The following is a 22798-nucleotide window of genomic DNA, read 5'->3' as shown; positions in this document are numbered from 1 at the left end:
CCTGGCTGGTGCAGTTGGTATAACGCTGGCCTTCTATGCCCGAGGTTGCAGGTTCGATCCCGGGTCAGGTCGATGACATTTTAAGTGTACTTAAATGCGACAGGCTCATGTCAGTAGATTTACTGGCATGTAAAAGAACTCCTGTGGGACAAAATTCTGGCACACCGGCAACGCTGATATAACCTCGGCATTGCGAGTGTCGTTAAATAAAACATTACATTTAACATTTAAAAATTGTTTACTCTTGTCCTTAATTTATCTTCCTTTTAATCTTATTCCTTTAAGGGGTTAAGTACAGCTTACAGCAGTAAAATTTTGGAAATATTAAACATTTTTTTCTCCATTACTATATCTTTTACAATAATGAAAATTGGTATGTGTAAAACACTGTCCTTCTGCCATATGAAAAAAATATTTTTACAATAAAAAAAAATATATATATATATTTTTTTTTTCAAAATTCATTTCACTGGCAGTGATGAAGCATTTCCCACATAACTAAAAAAACTATCTAACATTCTGTGATGAAATTTCTTGTGTGTATTAATGCATGTCATATTATCTTCAATATGACGCAAGATCACTTCTCTATCTTTGATAGATTGTCTGATAAAAAATAAATTCATTTTACAAAATGGTCAAATATCAGTATTTTCTTCAAACACAATATATATATATATATATATATATATATATATATATATATATATATATATATATATATATATATATAATTTATTAAGGATTATTAAGGAATATAGTTGAAAGAGCATGATATTGTAAAAATGAGTTTCAGCAATAAAATAAAAGAGAGAGAAGATGAAAAAGTTAACAAGTTTATGAGTTATGAGTTATGAGGGAAATGCTTCAACACTGCACAGTGAACTGTACATTTTGAATTTTGAAAAAATATATAAATAATTATTATTTTTTTAATCGTGAAAATATTTTTTTTCATATAGCTGAAGGACAGTGTTTTACACATGCCAATTTTCATTATTGTACAAGATTAGTAATGGAGGAAAAAAATGTTAAATAATTCCAAAAATTTTACTGCTGTAAGCTGTACCTAACCCCTTAAAATGGTCTTGCTACTTTAATTGGTAATCATCTACTACTTAACAAACTGACAAGATTTAATTCAATTTTGACTAGGGTTATCAGATGTCCAGATTTCACTACACATGTCCTGCTTTTTGGTGTGTGTCCTGCAGGCAGTGTAGTAAATCAGAAATTGTTCTGTTTTTCTCTCCTGTCAATTCTCAGTGGATCAATATGTGGAGTCCATTAGAGCAAATATGTATGTAAAATTAATTTAAGACATTCAATTTGTGTGGATTTCCACAAGTATTTACGATACTGGATGACCAACATTCCTTGCTCAAACAAACTGGATCATCAGATACTGGTAAGTACCAACAATATGGAAATTAAACAAGGAATAAGCTTATTTATAATATGCAATAGTTAATTTAATTAATGATTATTAACATTTTTGTATCAATTTTAGTATATACTAAGACTAACTGGGGGGAAAGAACTGGTCACCAATTATCTCCTGGCTTAGTTGCCTCATGAGTAATGCCTTATTGGTGTCATTTACAAGGTTCCAACCAGTCTTCAGACTGCTGACTAGACATACATACAGTACATATAATAATATAATTAGGGCTCGGACTTTCATGACCTGAAAGCTACAGTGACAGTTTTGTTTAGCCGGACGTTTTCATTTTCCTGTCGCCTGCTGCTAAGAGCTTATCTGTGGCCAAGCAGCCACCCGGTCTGCCAGCACTGAAACATTCAGTATAGGAATTTGTACTTACTCAGCTCAAAGTAGGTGTTGAAAATGTCCCCCATCAACTGCTACACACTGTTGACACCTTCTTATGAAATTGTTAATTACTTTAAGAAGTTCTGCTTCACTGATTGACTCGATTTCAGCTCTTATATAGTTTTTAAGCTCATTTATTGTATGTATTCGCCTAAACCTTATTTTTAAGTGCCTCCCATAGATAGACATTGTATGGTGTTAAATCTGGACTTCGTGGAGCCCACAAATTGTTACTGATAATTCTCCTTCCGAAAATTCGACGCAATTCTCTCATGGATGCTTCGGCGGTATGAGCAGTGGCGGAGTCTTGTTGGAAATATACTGAAGAACGTTCTCCATAAGTCAGTTCATCTAAAAATGGGTCAAGGACCTCATTCACATAACACTCGCTGGTAATTGTGCCATGAGTGAAAATAGGCCCAATAATTCTGTGTCTGTTCATTGCACACCACACACCTATTTTATTCACTGTACAAAGGTGTTTTGAATACGTGTCCATTTAAATGAGAATAGGTCTCATCAGAAAAATAAATTAATGTCAGATCAATTTCCTCAGAATTTACGTTCTCTAAAATTCAATTACGAAAATGCAACCTCTTACTGGGATCGTGTTCATTTAACTTTTGAAATACCGGAATTCTGTATGGCTTTAATGTAAGTATTTTTGTTGCTTGACGAGCGGACTCATAACTTACTTCTGTTTCCTGCTCCAAACACTTAAAGAGATTTTTGCGGGGTGTGCTCTAGTCTCTGTCCTATCTCGTCTAATTTTTCTTCTGTAAAAACATGTCTCTTCCTTTGTATTTTACGATCATTTGCTGAACCTGTCTGTTTGAATTTTTTTGATTAAGCTTCTTATTGTAGTAACATTAGGCACAAGTCTATTTGGAAATTTGTTACGAAAGTTCTGTCGTGTTCTCGCACAAGATTTTCTATATTTTATGTATATAGTAAACATATACACATATGTTCACGTAATGAAAATCGCATTGCAACAATGCTGAACACGCAACGCAACGCAACGCAACACAACACAACACGACACGCCTAATTCAACCTTCACACACGAGTGGAGATGATTAACTAACTCGCAACTGTCACTGTATGGTGCAGCGTTCGTTAGTGGAAGCAGGCGGGAAACATACTAACTGTATGGGCAACGCGGCAAATGAAAACCCCGCGGCATAACAGAACAGTGTTACTGTAGTATTGCAACATAATATAGTTCAAGATCAGCAAATATTTTCTCTATCTCAAGTAGAATTCTCATTGTCACTGAATACATTGTTACGGTCTGGTGAACATTGACTCCGAAATCTATTCACTAATTAGTTGACAATGAATGTAAACAAAAGGAAGTTCACAATATCCTCCCTGCAGGTAACAAAATCTGTGTGAGCGATTTACACAAAAAATGATGCTTTTCATTTGAAATGCCATGTATTTAGCAAAAATTCTTTGAATTCCAAAGCAGTGTAAACCAGGTGCTTACCTCACATATTCTGAAACACAACTAATGAATTATTATATACCGTACTTACTAACTTTTAGGTTATGAAAATCCGAGCCCTAATTATAATATTATATAATATACTGAAAGTAAGCGTCATCAGGTGCCACATTACCATGTGGAAAATCATGCTTCTTCAGATAAAATGTTCTCTTTTCATTTTTATGTGGTAATCCTAGTTCTGACGTTTCCATTATTAATATGGTTGGTACTTTAGTAATTACTAATTCCTTGAAGGAAAAGCATTTCTGCAACTTCTACCTTCTAAATTCTGGACTACACAAAATGTGAATACAGCTATTGTTTTACTGAATTTCAGAAGTGTGTCAATTCTTACATTTCAATACAATGTTCTTTTCATTGTGCCACAGAGTATTTGAAAATTGTTTCTATCAGATTCTTTTAAAGCTTTATTGTCATGACTTCTCCCTCTTACCTCTAGGTTGAGTCTGTCCACGTCCGCAGGCAATCTATAATTAGTGATGAGGAGTAAGTGATAGGGGTAGATCTTTGCAGGCTCGGTGGACATAGAGTGGGCCATGTTGGGCAATGAACGGCGTAGATGAGGGCTATATGAGGCAGCGTAGCGAAGCCCTCCCGCAAAAGTAGTTGATACAGGAATATCAGAGTTCTAAAGATTAACAGATATAATAAGTTACAAGCATACCAACACAAGGAAACTGCAAAACTGAACAGTCAGAAATGCAATGTATTATGAATGGTGAACTCTAAATTAATATGACATGAACATGAACGCGATATATTTGCCTGTAAAAATATTGTTTTTATACATTTTGTTTTCTTTTTTTTTGTGATTTGTGAAAAATTTTGATGTGATAGGGCTATTTGGAGGTCAGTGTCGAATTCAGCACAAAAAACGTTAAGAATCAGTTATCAGATCAAAATCATCGGAAAAAAAAGTATTAAAGTATTAAAATGCAGCACGTGTTATTTATGATATGTTTATGCCCCTGCTCTATCATAAACATGGCAGATTTTATTTCCTTTAAAACACAACAACTCTGACAGGGTCCAAGAGAGGATATTAGCTATGTTAGCCTGCACAACCTTGACTTGTATGCTGCTGATGGCGTGCAAGACAAATACAAGAAACTTAATTTTCGGGTATGAAATATTTTATTTCTATGCTTGTATGCCTTGAATCAAAAATCTGAAAGTTGCATTAATTAGTCCTAAAAATTTGCAATAACGCCATATTTTTAGTTTTCATTTTACTTGTGGGGAAATCATTCAAATGTGAATTAAATCGACTGTATCCTAATCTTATACAACAATGACTATGTTTTACAAATTTGTATGTTCGGAAAGATAACAGCTTTAAAATGAGGTATTGTTGAAATTTCAATTTTAAAAAGTTCGGCTGCTATGGCTTCATAAAGAATGTAATTTTCTCCATATATGGTAAATTTGGTGAATTTTTATAAGAAAACTTAACAGTTATGTCATAAGGATGTCATATTTCGCAAAAGTATCCATCTCTCTCTATTCTAATTGTATAAAAAATATAATGAACATTTAAAAATGTTACGTAAATTTTCCTAATTTTCCGTCCAATTTCACATGGACTCGCCCATATGTGACATAACACAAAAAATGCAAGCTTTTGAAATTTCATAATGCTATATAAAGAATGAAATATGTAAGCTTAAGAATAGAAGAGGATATTATTTATGAATTAAATGTCTCTACCAGAGTTTACGAACTTTATAAAAGAAACGAGTAATTTCAAATGTGAGAAAAACAGGAAATAGACAGGCAGACGATTTTGAAAATATAGCATCATTAAAACTGCTGTAATTGAAAAAAATAAATAAATAAACGTGTAATAGTGCTTCAAGATGCCATCATCACCACCATAATAAAATTTTCTGTAGCGATATTTCATCAGCATCTTTATGGTGTACACTCAATTTAAATTGTATTAGGTTCTATTTTTCTCTTATGTCTTAATCTCTTTTCTTTTAAACCTGCTTATATATTTTTTCATTTTAAATTTTATTGTGAGCTATTCTGTGTCACAAGGCAAACCCAAAATATTGGATCAGAGTAATAAATTAATTTACTCATTGAAAAACACCTCTAAGTTACCCTTCCTGTTTTTTTTTTTTTTTTTTGCAGTTAGAAACGAAAATTTGTTGAGAATGTAATTACGTAATTAATTTAATTATACAGACAATCTTAAGTGCATTTAAAGCACAAAACTCAAACATTTTCTTTGTTAGTAGCAAAATATATCCATTTATGATATTAAAGCAGGACAAATAATATATTTCAATTTGAAGCTAGCATTTCCGAACTGTTCAGTGGTTTGCTTATTAATTAAACATGTGAGTAAACTTATGCCACGGGGTTTTGAACATATGATTCCTCCAAACTAAAAGAATTTGTTTGATTTAGGTTACGTTTGGCACAAATCTACCAAGGTTTCAAATGAAAGTAATCAAATCTAAAAAAATAAATATGCATAGAATAAACATGCACTTATATACTTTAAGAACAGTATGAGATACGTCCTATTTTCCGAAAGAATTCCATTTTTAATATTTATAAGGACTCGTATTCCTCAAACATGAAGTGTATGTATTATTTAGTAATATATAATACATGAAGTTCTGAAATTATTTGAAGACAGAAGTTTACTCTCATATTCATTACTGATACCCCATAATAATAGTAATAATAATAATAATAATAATAATAATAATAATAATAATAATAATAACAATAATAATATAGTAAATACATGATACACGTTGTTATAACTAGAGAGAAAGAGGTATGATTCAAATTATATATAAAATTTCTGTATCATTATTTAGCAAGACGAAGTATTATAACCAATGAATAGCACTAGAAAAAATGTAATGATAGCAGGACCACAGTCCTCCTCTGGTACCCAAACTGTACACATTAATACAACATCCTATGAGATTTTGCCATAGGATATGTGCGTTTAATAAGCTCCTTTTACCAGAAGTCTAACAGTCAAGGTTTAGACTTGTAGCCAAACAAATATGTATTTCATTTGGATAGTGCATTAAAATGCAACACCACTTTCTCATGACTTTAATCATTAAGAAACAATTAAATACAGAAACACAACTGTTTTAAACGAAGTTCTTGAAATTAATATTGATATAATCATGCGAACATACAATACAGCTCAAGTTTTTTGATTAATATATGAGAAGGTGAGAAGCAGTTGCTGAAAATAAAAAGTTGGTAAGATGAAATTTAAGATCTCACTATAAAGAACACATAACAGAGAACTTTAATTTTCATTAGTTCAATCTCCATTGTTCTGCTTCTCTCTCAGTAAATTTAAATGCCAACTGTAACTTTGCAATAAAGCTTTGATTATTTTTTAATGATAAATAAAAACTCTAGGTAGCAAAGAAATTGCTTTAAATAACTTTTCACTAAGTGTTATTCTTATACAGAGCATTCACTTACATTAATGTAGGTCAATTGGGTGGCATATGACTGGCATGAAGACTATGAAACACGTAACAAACGTTTCCCACATGCTCGACAGTCCAGTTCAGTCTGTAGGAGTGGTTGTCTTGATGTTCGATTGCATGACATTCTTCTGATTGTGTTAGTGAAGTGTTCAGATTTAGGAGTAGCTGTATGGACTTTACATTGCGTGTTATTCTTCTGATTGTGTTGGTGAAGTGTTCAGATTTAGGAGTAGCTGTGTTGACGTTATATTGCGTGTTATTCTTCTGATTGTGTTAGTGAAGTGTTCAGATTTAGGAGTAGCTGTGTGGACTTTACATTGCGTGTTATTCTTCTGATTGTGTTAGTGAAGTGTTCAGATTTAGGAGTAGCTGGACTTTAAATTGCGTGTTATTCTTCTGATTGTGTTAGTGAAGTGTTCAGATTTAGGAATAGCTGTTTTGACGTTATATTGTGTGTTATTCTTCTGATTGTGTTGGTGAAGTGTTTGGATTAGCTTACTCACATGACACAACAGAAATTTATATTATAGCAGGATTTTCATATTAGAGACTTACCTGAAGAAGAGTGATTGAGGAAAGGTAAAAAGGCTATTTGCAAGAAAATTTCCTAATGTTGTCATTCCACATAGCAATAACAGCAAAAGATCACTCCTAAAACTAAATCTAAACACTTCACTGGCACAATCAGAAGAATAACACGCAAAACAATCATTCCTACAGAGAGAATGAACTGGACTGCCGAGCATACAAGAGACAGTTTGTCATGTGTTACATGGCCTTCATGCTAGTCGCATGCCACCTGGTCGACCTACATTATCTAAGCGAATGCTCTGTATATTGTCTAATAATCAGTTCTTGTCTATGATCCTACTGTATGTGCTGATGTCTGTACAGAGATATGCAAAAAAATAATAAATAAATAAAAAAATTTAAAAAAATGCACTACAGAACCAGTGATCAGTTTGAGTACCAATGTTTTCACATATGAATCTCTCTTTTTGAGCAAGAAATGACCAATAACTAAAGGAAGACATGTCAGAACGCAATAACTTACCATTACAGTGTCCGGACGAATAACAAGAAAACACAAATCTACACAAACATGTCTGAAACTTTTCATCCTGTCTCTAACAAATCAACACTCCTCACACAAACACAAAATATATTCTCTCACTGCATTTACAATATTTATAAGAACTACTCGCTACATTTCAAAGATTTACTTATTTCTGTTTGTAAGGATTTGCCAACTTCAGATTATGTGCAACAAGCAGCCAAACTGCTACTTGATAATAGAAGCCTTAGAAATTATTGTGATAAGAAGTTTTTAAATATGTACAACCAATTTTAATGAAATTAATTCCAACTTTAAGTAGAATTTGAATAATATTGAAAAATGAAGGAACAATTACTTTAAAACGTAGTACAGTATTGTGATGAATTTTTGTGTAATTAGAAGATAATTCTGAAGACACTCCTGCAGTGAAAAGGAAATTAATTATATAGAAATAAACATATGAATATTATGAAACTATCAAATATTTTAAGACTCCACTATTTTTTTAGACTATAATTAAAATATTTGCACCATTTCAGTCTCATCGTGGATATATTATGTACAATTCATTACTGTTACTACAGGAAAGTTCTTTACAAATGTCACGGGATTTTAGATAAGCTCGGCCGGACCGTTCTTATAAATAATAATTCCAGAAGACCACAAAACCGGTGTCAGAATTGCACATTACATGTACAAGGGGCTAATACTACAGTTATATCAAATGAATAGATTGTGCTATTTTGAATGAATATATATCCTCAATTGCAGAACTCCAAGGCCGCTGCGGAATGGTCTGGCCGAGCTACGAACGCACTGTATATTCAGAGATAATGACTTTTTGCTAGCATTAACTCCAACTGTGGCATCAAACACGTGTTTTTAGTTGGTTATTTAATGATGCAGTATGAACTACTAGGTTACTATTTTAACACAGATGGAATTGATGATAGCGAGATGAGACCAAGGATTCACCATGAAATTACCTGAAATTCATCTTGCACTTGGGAAAAACCTGAAAAACCCAACCAGGTAATCAACCCAAGTGGGAATTGAACTGATAGTCAAGCGCAGCTCCAGATCAGTAGACAAATGTGCATACCATCTGAACCATGCCAGTGGCTTCTCATAGGTTAAAATTATTACGATCCGGGTGTAATCGTGTAGCTGAAATGAATTTTAATTCTAAGATATTTATCAAGTGATCTGTATGGAGAAAACAATGAACTAAATTACATTTATGTTCCCAGATAAGATTTCAAAAATATCATTACAATATTGAGATCAATATTAAAAATTACTGAACCAAAAAGTAACTTTTAAATTCATAAATGTACGTTGCCTTAATAGTGACACCATTTTTGATGTGATAACATCTTATAATTCGGTCTGCCAGTAGAGGTGTAGGCTAGAAAAGTTAGTGTAACATAATAGAAATTTGAAGTGTTTGTATGATAGGAAGTTCTTAATGGATTTCGTTCATTTAGGTATCAACGTGTGGGGCATATCCCTCACTACGCGACTAGGCTGGCCGGATGGGAGAAGTATCACCCTCAAAGGAGAGAGCGTGCAGATACCTGGAGTACAATTTCGGGTGCACAGTCAAATTCGAGAAGGCACTGTGATTACATGCATTGTGCGATTTAAATGCAATAAATGGAATTCATTTGCTAACTAAACCCATTTTATTGGCCGAATAGTGATATTTAATTAGAAGTTTCGGTGTGGGTGTTGTGAGCGTGTAAACGAATTTTAGTGGAAAATTAGCGTAACATTGTGTTACAATGACTGATTCAGTCAAGTCGAAATTGAGAAAATGTGCTCAAACCGATTAAACAGATTAAAAAACCAGGAAAAGTCCACTATGAGTGGGGCTGAACAGACCAGAAAATGCAGGGAATGCCAGAAAGCTGAGTGCACAGACACCTCTCAGCCGAGTATGAGCATGCCAACCCTTCTACTGCTCACATGTTCAACGATTATACATCCAAATGGCATGATCAACAGAGAAGATCTCACGGTGAATCCAAAAAGGCGGCACTCACTAATGCTGAGAGGCAAGGGAAGAATGGGGAATGTCAGCAACAGGTGCGCAGAAGAGAAGCGAGCTGTTGTTCGACTTTATTATGCCAAAAAGCCCGTGGAAGTGTCAGGGATACAGCCTACAATTGTTTTCTTCAAAATAATGGAAGAAAGTAATTAATGAAACATTTGGTACATAACCAAATTGGAGGCATGTGTTTTATGACCTGTGAGACTCCCAAGTTCGAATGTATGTAACTTATCTAGTAGAAAAACCTAAAGACAAAATGTATGGGTACAGTCCTTAATTTTCTAGAATAAGTGACCTTGAAGAAAATATGGAGGTGGAAAAATCCTTAACATTTCATAGGAAGGAATTCATCCAATTTCGAGAATCATATTCCGCAGGCAGATAGTCATCATTCGAATATCTGATGTACATAACTAGAACATAGGTCTACACTTTGAATCGTGAATGTAGTTTAAAATTTAACAGCTATGAGTATGAGACAGACTGACTACGAGAGAGGTAGGTAACAGCCAATGACATTTGTAAAGAACTTCTTTGTAAATTTCATTCCCCACATACCAGACTCTTTATAGTTGTTAATGATTAACTTCTCTGTTACACTCCATGAATGGCATCACAATCAAGCCAAATTTTTAACAAAAAATGAATGCTTATACTCACTTTATATGAGGCTGAGTAAGCCCCAAAACATTCTCGAAGGCATTTTATGAATTGAAAACTCTGCTCTTTTTATATTCTTTTCAAAACAAAGTGATCTACAGTAATTCATACAAACAGTAATTTTGGATGTCTGGCATTTATGTTTTTATATTTCTTAAAAAAATTACATATTTTAATAATTATATCATGCTGCTAAAGGAATTACGTACACTCCAGCTAAAGATACATCAGAACATGCACTTAGCATATTATAAGAACAGACATAATTTTTATCTTTTACACGAGCCATGTTTTACAATAAGTACTGTACATGACACATTCAAAAATTGCAAAGACATTAGTATTAATGAATCAAATAAACTGGCTTGTAATGGATTCGAACATTTCTCTTTTAAATATTTTATAAATATATCAAAGTTAACATTCAAATGGGAGTTCATCAAATGTCACATCATATTATTTATGACGTAGTTGATTTAAATATGGCTATTTTACATTAAGATACTAACAAAAATGTAAGTCACTTCATTTGGTAGCATGGAGAGAATATTTAAGTATTCTTTCGTGAATGCTATATTGATACTTATAAAAAACACTATCTCAGATTGCAAATCCATTTAATGGCCGTGAAGAAATGGATGACATTACTTATCAGATATGTGTTTGTGAGAGTTCAACTGTATTTTCATTAAATTAAGCAATGGTGACTGGTAATTAAAATATGTTTAATTAGAATGAAATAATTTTTCATATGTATCCCAAGTGATGGAGTGCTAGAGTACCTCCTGCAATGTGAAATTTTGAGACTATATTATAATACAAAATACATTTATTAATGGAATACTGTCATGCTTAGGATCTTTAATTTTCGGAATGATGTAGCAAATGTTACATACAAGTATAAGAAATTTAATAATGTCCAGCATTAGGAAATTTGGAAAAGTTCTTCCTATATAATATACAAAATTCACTGTTTCACAATTTAACAACTCCAATCATATTAAACAAATGACACGCTTTTTGAGAAATGTAGTGAGAGACTTCATGCACAAATCACACTGAAAAGCCTGTACAAGACAGAAGCCACACTCACACTCAATGCAAGAGCAAATTAATGCTAACCGACAAGCAGTAATGCATAGCTCATGCAAGCTAGTCATTCAGTAGAAAATGGGCACTGCACTGCCACATATGCAAACATTACAAGCACATTCACATTTCTAAAGTGCATAGTATTCAACTTCGCAGCCCATCTGATGAAAACTTATTACAAACTGAAACACTTGAATCTGTACTTGTTAAACAATGAAAGCCTAGGCCTATTAATAATTAACTTCTTAATTATAAACATAATGAAAATTTTAGGTTCTCACTGCCCACATATTTTAATCCCATTGATATTCTTTTCGCAACATCTCTTCAATATCTTTTTTTTTTGTGGGGGAGGGGGGATTTGGGAAGGACAGGAATTCAAATTTATATATAAAGCTAGTCACCTCAACCAAACAAACTACTGAAATTACAGTATCTATGATATCGCACCCCTAGAATAATACTGTCGTAACTCCCAAAAATTGAATTTTGAGTTACAGGCAATTTTGTAATCTTTATCTTGCATATTTACTCAAAACTAACTTTTGGTAATTATGACAATATTATTTTAAGGGTGCAATATTGCATGAATGATTACTTGTCCAAAACACAATACACATTTTTCTCAATATTAAATAACATAACCTCTCAAATTATTATTATTATTATTATTATTATTATTATTATTATTATTATTATTATTATTATTATTATTAGGTGCTAAAAAAAAAAGACAGATTTAGGACTTTATAAAATTCAATTTAGGACCTTTAAGAGTATATATAAAATTAACAAATAATAATTTTAATTTAAGTAAATAATTCATTTTAGGTGGAATTTATGTTCAAAAACTGGTGCTGACAATGAGTGCTACTGAACCGAAGATTCAAATTCTATCAATGAAAGAGACTGATTGCTGATTGGTCAGTTTCATTTAGTATAATGGAAGTGCATTAAGGCAAAAATCAATCTGTAAGCTCTCGCCTAACGAGAACAACCTACCAACCTCTTTTATGCTAGAATGGACTTTTTTAAACGAACTTCGGTTCCAGGAAATCATGCAAAATTTCCTTCTCTCCTCTTCCAAGACCAATATGGAAAGAAGTTTCCAGACCAGTGTTGCGTCTGCAAGATAATTTTTTTTACAATTCGAATAGAATTTTTTGTAGTTTTTTGGGCATTTTAGTACCGGTATTTTTATTTAAAATGTATGAAAAAACTAAAATGGTGCTTTTTAGGTACAAACATAGTTTTCAGGGATTTATAGGCGTTTATGGTTCATTTAGGCATTTTAGGTCCTATAGAATTTTAATAGGAAGATCTTGTGTACATGAAATGTAGAGATATCTGACAATGAATAAGATATGTCTAGAATGTAACAAACAAAATAGGTACAGAATTAGAAAGCCGTTCCCTAGTTATAATTATTATTACTATTACTACTATTAAAACGAGAGAGATCTCCGAATTAAATATTCCGAACTATTATAATTTATTGAATACTTTGTAAAATTTTTACAAATTGTTTATTACATTACTTGTGTTTAAAATTCAATCGGAATCTGAATTTTCAATTGAAAAATCCCAGACCTTACTAGGATTCGAACCTGGGCTGGCTGTGTGACAGGCTGGAGTTGTGACCACTCCGCCACTGCAGGAGTAAAAATGAAACCTTATAAACATAATGTTTTATAAAACCCTAGATCTTCTGGTTTTAAAATACGTGTAATTTCCCTTCATTTGAAAGAGATAACACATTTTAAAATATCAGACTATTAAAAATAAGCGCAGAGCATGGTCACAACCTAAGTAGGGTTACAAATAATATAAAGAAATCAAGTTCGGCATAACAAACATGATTGTTTTTAAATTCTATTAAAAAAAAAAGTAATTATCTTTAGTTCCCTTCTTCGGTGCATGACTATACAAGATATAGAACAACAGAAGATCCAAGATTAGGATGAGACTTTTATATTATGTAACCAGACAATATGCATGTGAAACAGATATTGGACCACTATGAAGATGCATTTATCAATATGACTTCAATTTCAGAGAAATTGTCGTGTGAGCTTGAGATGATGATGATGATGATGATGATTATTATTATTATTATTATTATTATTATTATTATTATTGTCGACATGTAAATAAACTCAGAGAAAAATACTTTTCTACTTCTTTTTAAATGCCATTTCAATGTTTCTGCATGCATAATAGGCTTATTATGTGAATATTTTCACTTTCAAGTACAAATATGTACTTTTTTTGCCCCCTACAAATATGTCCGATTTAAACGTAATCTTATACACATTGTCTGCATTAAAAATATTGAATTTTAGAGTAACAACGACAGAAATGCAAAGTATTCATATTCTTTTCTCTTCTATTTATATTTAGTGTGTTCGTTCGACATTACTGGTGTCAATTACAGGTGATGAAGATTATTTAAAAGGTATTAATTTTCTCTGAAGAAATTAACGAAGTTGAAAGCCTAAAAGAATTTACATAAATTGAACTATTTATTATTATTATTATTATTTATACAATTTCCACCTCAGACCTTTAATGAAAGCTACAATTTCGTTAAATAATTAAGCAGTCTTTTAGGGGGAAACAAAACATGATAACTTCAGAAAAAATATCAAGAGAGAAGACTGTGCTTTATAACAGTGCATTCTTTACATTTTCAATTGTACGGTAATACATGTATCAATCACCTCCACACAATCCAAGAACGTGATGCACAAACCAAACATTAGAACTTCTACAACTACATTGGTTAGTATAATACGAGTACATTCATATCTGCCACCACCCTTCTACTAATTAGTATCACCGAACCAATCAAAGTCTTCAGTTCGTACGTACCAATCCCCGCCTGTCCACCTCAGAAATGGATCCAGCTGAAACTAGGGGGGAAAAAGAGGCACATCTCAATCAACCAATAGCCACTGCCAGATGCTAAGTTACTAGGGACTTTGGAAAAGAGACAGGAATTTGTACAGAATTGGAGTATTTAATTTATATTACAACCCAGTTCACGTTAACAGCAATATGTGAGGGCTTCCAGCAACAAGTGAGCTGACAGATTAAATATTTAATTTTCTTTCGAAATATCTCTAGTAGTACAGAGATAAATTTCAATGATGTTCATTGCGTTTGACTTCATGAAGCTATTGGTAGGTATTATTGTACAATGGCTAATATTACACTTGTACGAAAATGCGATGTTCTAATACAATGTTACTGAGGAATGATGTATCTGATGTAAATATAATTACTACTGTTTAAAACAAGCTGTTGATATTCACTGTCAATATACGACATAGTATAATCTCTCAATCTTGAAGTTCGATATTTTGAATAGCAATACAAACAAGATATTTTTAAGTTCTGACGAAAAATTTCAGCATCCCTCTGTCCAAGAAAGGTCTACTACATAAGCTTTTGGAGAGATTCTGCAAGTATTTAGTATTAATGGACTAATATAGAAGGAAATTTCAATGTAACAATTTAGAGCTTTTCTTAAAAAGAAAAAATAAAGAACTTCATTATACATCTTGATTACACAACTTTTAACACTATATCACTTCGGAAAATGTATTATTTGTCTTTCTTGTGTTAAATTTTATATTATCTTGTTAACATGTTTCAGCCTGCTATTGGCTATCATCAGAACTGGTTGTTGCTGGTCTTGGGACCTTCTGTTTTGTTTCCTGTGGGGGTGTGTTTGTGTAGTGTAATATGGAGTCAAAGAGTGTGTGAGTGTTCTGAAATTGAGTTGTATGTCGAGAATTTCATTTGGATGTGCTTTTGTGTGTCTGTATATTTCATATTGTTCTAGTGTGTTGAGTTTCTGGCTTTTTGGTTGGATGTGTAGTATTTCCATGTCTGTGTTGGTGTCTCTGTAGGTGTGGTTGGCATTTGTGATGTGTTCTGCATATGTGGAGGTGTTTTGTAATTTTGTTATGGCTGTGATGTGTTCTTTGTAACGTGTTTGAAATGATCTGCCTGTCTGTCCTATGTAGAAGTTGTTGCAGGTGTTGGATTTGAGTTTGTATACGCCTGTGTGGTTGTATTTGTTTGTTTGTGTTGTTTGTGTGCTGAGATGTTTTTGTAGAGTATTATTTGTTCTGTATGCGATATTATAATTTAATTTCTTGAATGAGGTTGCAATCTTGTGTGCGTTTTTGTTTTCGTATGTTAATGTGATGTATTTTTTGTGTTCTTGTGTTTGTGTTGTATTTTTATGTTTTTTGTGATTATGTCTTGTCTTTCTTATTATGTTGTCTATTATGTTGGGATTGTATCCGTTTTCTTGTGACCAGCAACAACCAATTCTGATGATGGCCAATAGCAGGCTGAAACATGTTAACAAGATAATATAAAATTGAACACAAGAAAGACAAATAATACGTTTTCCGAAAAGAACTTCTTTCAAATAAGGCATATAACACAAAACTAGAGATGTATGAATAATTGGTTTGAAAATTACTCACAATACTAGCGGTCTCTGTGCTAGGTTCTGGTGGAAAAATAAACAATTAATGCATTAACTACATCTAACTTTTATCAAAAGTGGTATAAAAACAACTTCCCAAATATTCTGATTCAGAAATCTCTTCCATTGAAAATTTATATGTACGTAGAAGTTATATTTACCGATATATTTTAGTTGATTTTATATGTACCGATACTTGACTGGATACAGATTCTTCACAGAATTCCTAAAAATAGATGTAACAATTTACACAAATGTTTGTAAATAATACTCATTATTTTATTATTATGCTTTAAATCACAACTGAAATTCTTTCTTTATATAATAATCACTTATAACAGAACTGGCTACGTAACTGTAGGTTCGATCCCTGGAAAAGAGCAGGCTCCCCTCCTCCCTTCTTTAATGTATCTGGAATCAGACTTACCCAGCTTCTGAAACAGGCAGCTGTGGTGGAGATCCGTTCTGACTGAACAAGCAGATGTAACGCCCATCTCTCTGTCTTATTATGGTTAACATACCTACAGAATTATAAGTCCATGACTATGCACACTTGAATAACGTGGTATAGTCATAAAGAGAAACGTGAAGTCTAACATAATAATTTAAACTATGTGACTCCTTTGCTGATATATATACTGTAGTATTGAAATTCGCAACAATCAACCACAATGTGCTCTTTTCATTAAGATGGAAACATGCTGCAGCATTGCCAACAGACCATGAAATCTGTCCACTGACTGCGAAGCTTTTAATTAAGCCTACAGCAAACAGCAATTAAGCAAATTACTTGCATATTACTATTAATTTAAGCAGAAATTGTGTCTGAAAGCTTGAAAAGTTACTTCTTTATAAGGAAACAAACTGAAAAGATTAAGCACCTTGCCTTTACAGCATACAAGGAAATATATTTTCTCCATTCCTGTAAACTTTGTCTCTTGCCTGTATGGAAATACTGTGTCAGCCACAATGGTTACACAGGGCGTCTCAGGAGGAATATAAAATACTTCAGGATAATGTAATTTGGATTAATCTACACTGATTTAACCTAATATACCTATGTCCGAAATGTAATGGTTCAGAAGTTATTCATGAGCAAACTTTTAAATGGAGAGAGACATTATAGACGTATTTCAATGTTTTAGAACACTGTGATATGATGCATGATTGAAAATGCTGCACCTTGTTCTGTTCCAATAAGTTTGTTTCATAATTAAGTACAAACTCAGTAAGACACTAAAATAATCACACCAAGACAAATTACTAAGGTTGCCCTTCTTATGGATTCCATGAACTGTAAGTTCATATTAGGTACCAATACTGGTTCTCTTTCCGACCTCAATGGAACACTTGATAGCTTGCCAGTTTCGGAAAACATCTGATAAACACGGAAAATCACAAAGCTAGATGGAACACTCGATTGCAAAAACGTCGTCTGTATTCCTCAACAGCAGCCAATGCATTGCCATCACAAAATCCATGAACAGAAAATATGTCTGCATATCCTCTATGTGAATACACGAATTAAATATCAAGTGAACGATTATTCAGTTGTGTGTGTTGTGCTGGCACTGCAATGCTCAGATGCTGCCAGTGCTAAAATCTGGTATAGCACGTTAAGTACAGCATGCGGAAGCGCCAAGACATCCCAGTATTTCTCCTCTTAATTACTCCCCAACTGTTAAGACTTCAGATATAGGTATATTAGGTTAAATCAATGTACATTAATCCAAACTACATTATCCTAAAGTATTTTACATTCTTCCTGAGATATCCTGTATATAGACCTGATGAAGTGACAACCTTTCACAAAAACACTGAAGAAGAATGAAAGTCGAAGTCTACCTTAAGGTACCATCCGACAGTAGCCTGACATTACAATAAACACTAACATCCCAGTCAGTGCATTTAGTCGCTATTGCTAATTCCTGATCTCTTGTATATTATACTGCGAGATTATTCATTTTTAACTCTTAAACACTTTATGAATGTGAATAATCAGTATCTTCCGTGTGAGACAACTTTGTCATTGAAGACAGCATCTTTGGCAGCCATTCAACAGAAGAAGCAGATCCATGCTTTTCCCGGGGTTTAATCCCACAATCTTCCATTCTGTAGCCAGTCATTCAACCAATTCATGCGAAATAATTAAAAATACAGAAGGAATCGGGCAGTGTGAATGGTGTTGCTTTAGTGGGTAATCTAAGGAATTTTATGATGATGATAAACTAAAATCTTTATTACTGGATACTGTTAATGATATAAAATGATCTTGTAAGTACACAGTTGCCACCTTTTAAATATGTATTTTAGAGAATGTAGCTCTTTCCATTAATGAAGAAAGAAAGAAAGAAACTTCAATATAAATAATAACCAGAATATGTGGGAGTGTTCAAATTAATCTCATTCACTACCAACTCTGTACGTGGGGTTCAGGAAAGGGACAACAGGACAGAAAACTACAGATTACTCAATACTCAACAATATCATACTCCCCAACAAGACTTGAGAGCAGCAGCAACGACCTGGAAGCTGAGTGTTAGTTGTATACCATGGCCATGCAAGTATCTTACATGTACATCTGTGGGCAGCTAAGTCAATCAAACAAGTATCACACAATTGTGTAACTTGGTATGAAATATTATGTTTACAGTGCTGTAAACTTATGAACTGCACTATACAATCAAAATGTATTAAATATTTCCCTAAGACTTAAGTAACTTATTATTTCTTAAAGTAAAAACCCGAAAATTGTATGCAAATTTTCAACTTTTCACAATGTTGTAATAATTATGAATTCCATGACCCTATTTTCAACTATCTTTTTGATCACGCAACACTTGACTCTGGTGTGCAATTTAGTACATAATCATACATGAATATGACCATATAACTATTTTTAGGAGAAAAATGTGGACTGCAATAAAATCAGGTATGCTACTGCAAGTAGATAATTTTTCAAGTGAGACGAAATATTTCAAGGAAACTCATTCTTTTTGGAAAACAATACAAACAAATAAATCCGTTGTGTGATAGTCCATGGAGGGCCAATGCCTACTAACTGATTGCTGGCCTCACGTCCACATGCCTCAGTAGAAGTAAACGATTATCCAACCAGTAAGGGCTTAGGTCTAGCCAGCGTAATGATCCTCCCAGCTGTTATAACTGGCTTGCAAAACCGTATTTCGCTACTCGTGGTAGCTCCCAGAATTCATCACAATGCTGGTTGGGTACTGTCCCCATACACTAGCTGAAATTTAATGAGAAAATTTCTTCCCCCCATGAACATTTGAACCAGAGCTCATTTTGTAATGCTAGCAAAAGGTATGAAGCTCTAGACCAGTGTTTTTCAACCTTTTTGATGATAAGGGTCTCTTTTTCCGCAGATTACTTTAGTGCGGCTCCTTGGTCTAAGGTACAGAGTAGAATGCAGAATGCAGTAATGTGAAATTGGTATCACTTTAAAGAAAAACAATGTAATTATGTTTTTATTTACTGCAAAATAGTCGTATGTTTAAATTTTCATAGAACAACTTTTAAAAAGCATTATTATTATATTTTTTCTTTTGTTTGTAGATCCCATTAACAGCTCTGCAGACCCCAGAGGATTGCACGTCTCTGGTTGAGAATCACTGTGCTAGACCACGCAGTTATTGCACAGGATATTTAACATTTAAAGGAAGACATTCAATAAAATTACTATTCCTTTGCTATAAAATTATAAGAAAATTATCTCGACTACGTGAAAAGAATTAAAAGTTATGAGGGTCTTTTCATTACGACAAATGAAAAATTGATTGCAGTACTAGAGCAACCAAAACTACCAAAACTTCAAAACAAGATAAACTAAGTATGAATTACATCAATTAACCAAAATCTATGTTTGAGAAGAATGTGATAGGGAAATTGTTCTGATTTACTTGTGATGCCCACAGGTGTACAACAAAACAAATATGCATTTACTGGCCCACAAATCTTATTCCACCGACAAAGAAATAATAATATACAAGTTTTGTCATCTTTTTCATTGCTGAAGCATTTCTTTGAATTTTAATGTTTCAGCCAGTTGTGCTACTCTCCGGACCTCCAACTAATATATACACTACAGACTGAAGCATCAATGTTGACTTCTGATAACAAGATCTCATCAACACTGATACTCGAATTGATGATGTGGATATTACCAACATTCCAGACTTAGTCTTCAAGACAAGAAGTATTAGTTCACTAATTTCTGTTATGGATAAATACAGGATCCAAATCTGACATTATTTAGTACAAGATACCAAATGATTACATATTTTTTGCTTAGTCTTCACTTACTAAGGAACTAATGAGTAGGGATGTTAGAATCTGTCTTGTAATTCTCGAACATTAAATTTTACTGAACACTTGTACTATCTAAAAAAAATTCTTACATAGATACATCAATTTATAATACCACTCTAAATTGAACAATATGGGGAAAATATATTAATTTAAAATCAGCATGTCAGCATGTCTGAAAGATGTTAACAAAAATTACAGCAGAATAATTTTATCAACCGAAATAATAGTGAACTATATTAATTAAACACATTTTAATTATAATGATCTTAAAAAGTTAATTTACCACTTATTCTGATGATAATATAGTATTTTTAAAAATATTTCTTATATATAAATTATTTAAATAAGGATAATTACTTCCTTTCAATTGATGAGGTAATAGTTTATATCCATAAAATGATACAAATTAGTTGCAATATTCAGTTGTCGTGTGAGAGAGAGTCACAAATTGACACTATCCACAGCACTGACAAAATGTGAGTTGAAAACAAAAATTAATATTGGCTCGACAATAATGATGAAATGCGATGATAAACCTGACATCTAACCCTTTACGTGATGGCATATTGCATTGTTCAGTGCCATGGAAGGATCTTGTTTAGCATTTCTTGCATGCTTCTCAAGATAACAGAAACAACAAAAAATTAAATGTGCAACATGTCAACAGTGACTTAATAAAGCCTTAATAACATATTAGTATTCAATAATTATGGAATCTGGATTATCCTTATAGTGAATACAATAGATGTCAATCAATGTTCTTCAATTAATGGAGCAATCAATCAGAAAAGCGAATGTTTATATAACCTGGCCTTTTTAAAAGAAATATTATTTATTTATTTATGTACACAATTTCGGGGATATATAAGAAACGAAATGTAACCATAAATTCACAAGGGGAAAAAATATATATAGACACGAATATAATATGGGTAAAAGTGCTAAAATATATTTCAATAAAATAATTTAACAATTTGCATAAATCTTTGTGGTATGTACCAAATCAGCAGATGCAAAATGATACTGTGGGTGTACGGTATCAATAAAATTAATTAAACAATATGTGTTCGAATAGTAGCAGTAACTTATTCCATTTAGTGACATCTTCTACTGTAAATATTATTCAGCATCGAAATTTACGACAAATTTTGGCGTCATTTATTTCATGTTCGATTATAATACTGTTTAAATTCATCAGTTATCTTCCTCTGGAGTAATTCATTCAGACATCTTTTTAAAAATTCGACAATCTCTGTGAGATTACTTGCTGATGTCAAAGACTGTCTGAGAAGTTACTGTAACAGTTCTTCGTGAAAAATAAAACTTTGTCTTTGTGTAATGATAATTCTTTTCTAATATAATAAAAGCATTCTCATAATTTGCCATAGAAATAATAGTGGATTATAGTATACCAAAAATTATGTAGTGACAACTTCCCATTAAACGTCACGCACTCAAATATTAAGTGACATATTGCCAATACGACACATTAGGGTGGTCCTTATTTTTGAAATTGTTAAATTTTATTGAGCTACCCTTAGAAATTGTGACAAATGGTGTAAAATGACTTCTGCAAAATTTTACAAAAATAAAATCATATTTAGAGGTTGCCATCATAGTTCAAAATTTTCAATTTAGTACATTAATAAACATATCCAATTACCCAAAAATAAGAAATAATTATTATATATTTTATAATGCTTTAACTTAAATGCCTTTCATTTACATTTATTTGTTTCATTCTTGCCAAAAAATGAAGATTGACTATATTGTTTTGTGTTGTGGTAAACCCTGCCATTTAGCAAGTTATGCTGATAGACTCTGTGAGAAGATATCTTTTGCTATTAATATATTGTTATGAAGTTGGAGTGAGGTACTGTTTCCTTGTTGGTTTTTAATGAGATTGTGATTGGGTTTTACTGCTTGTAACTCTTTAATTAAAAAATAATGACGGTGTTGAATTTAGATCGTTATTTTAAAAAATACAGTATGACTACTAACACACAAACGGTTTCAAAAGTTCTGGGACTCCATAGACAAAATAAGATAATCTTCTTTGATGGACAAAATAACATTTCCTGCTAATATACGTCAAGAAATTCTGAAATACATCGAAAACATTCTTCATAATCAGCAGCAACCAAGAGATGATTACAGAGAACTTCTGGAGTTGACCACTATATTTTTATGAGGAACACCAAAAAGAGGAATTCGTATCATAGTCCCTGGAGCCATTCATCATGCAAGATGGATGTCGAAAGCCATATTACATGCCTTCAA

General features: G+C 32.6%; 1 protein-coding gene across 12 annotated transcripts in view; it reads right to left on the bottom strand.

Annotated features, from left to right (window-relative positions):
* Unc-115a (Uncoordinated 115a) overlaps positions 1-22798 on the bottom strand; it is a 609469-nt gene that overhangs the window by 9933 nt on the left and 576738 nt on the right. For 9 of the 12 annotated variants that reach the window (XM_069843363.1, XM_069843357.1, XM_069843355.1 and 6 more), the window contains 2 exons: positions 14557-14597; positions 3778-3972 (listed from right to left, as the gene is read on the bottom strand). In XM_069843363.1, the coding sequence (XP_069699464.1) occupies positions 3778-3972; positions 14557-14597 (236 nt within the window). Of the gene's footprint in view, positions 1-3777; positions 3973-14556; positions 14598-22798 lie in introns of those variants that run through there. The other 3 variants (XM_069843364.1, XM_069843365.1, XR_011335573.1) reach the window with 2 other exon arrangements.

The sequence above is a fragment of the Periplaneta americana genome, chromosome 13, assembly GCF_040183065.1.
Source record: "Periplaneta americana isolate PAMFEO1 chromosome 13, P.americana_PAMFEO1_priV1, whole genome shotgun sequence".
NCBI lineage: Eukaryota > Metazoa > Arthropoda > Insecta > Blattodea > Blattidae > Periplaneta > Periplaneta americana.
The sequence above is the reverse complement of the archived record's forward strand: the minus strand, read 5'-3'. Positions and strand labels throughout refer to the sequence as shown.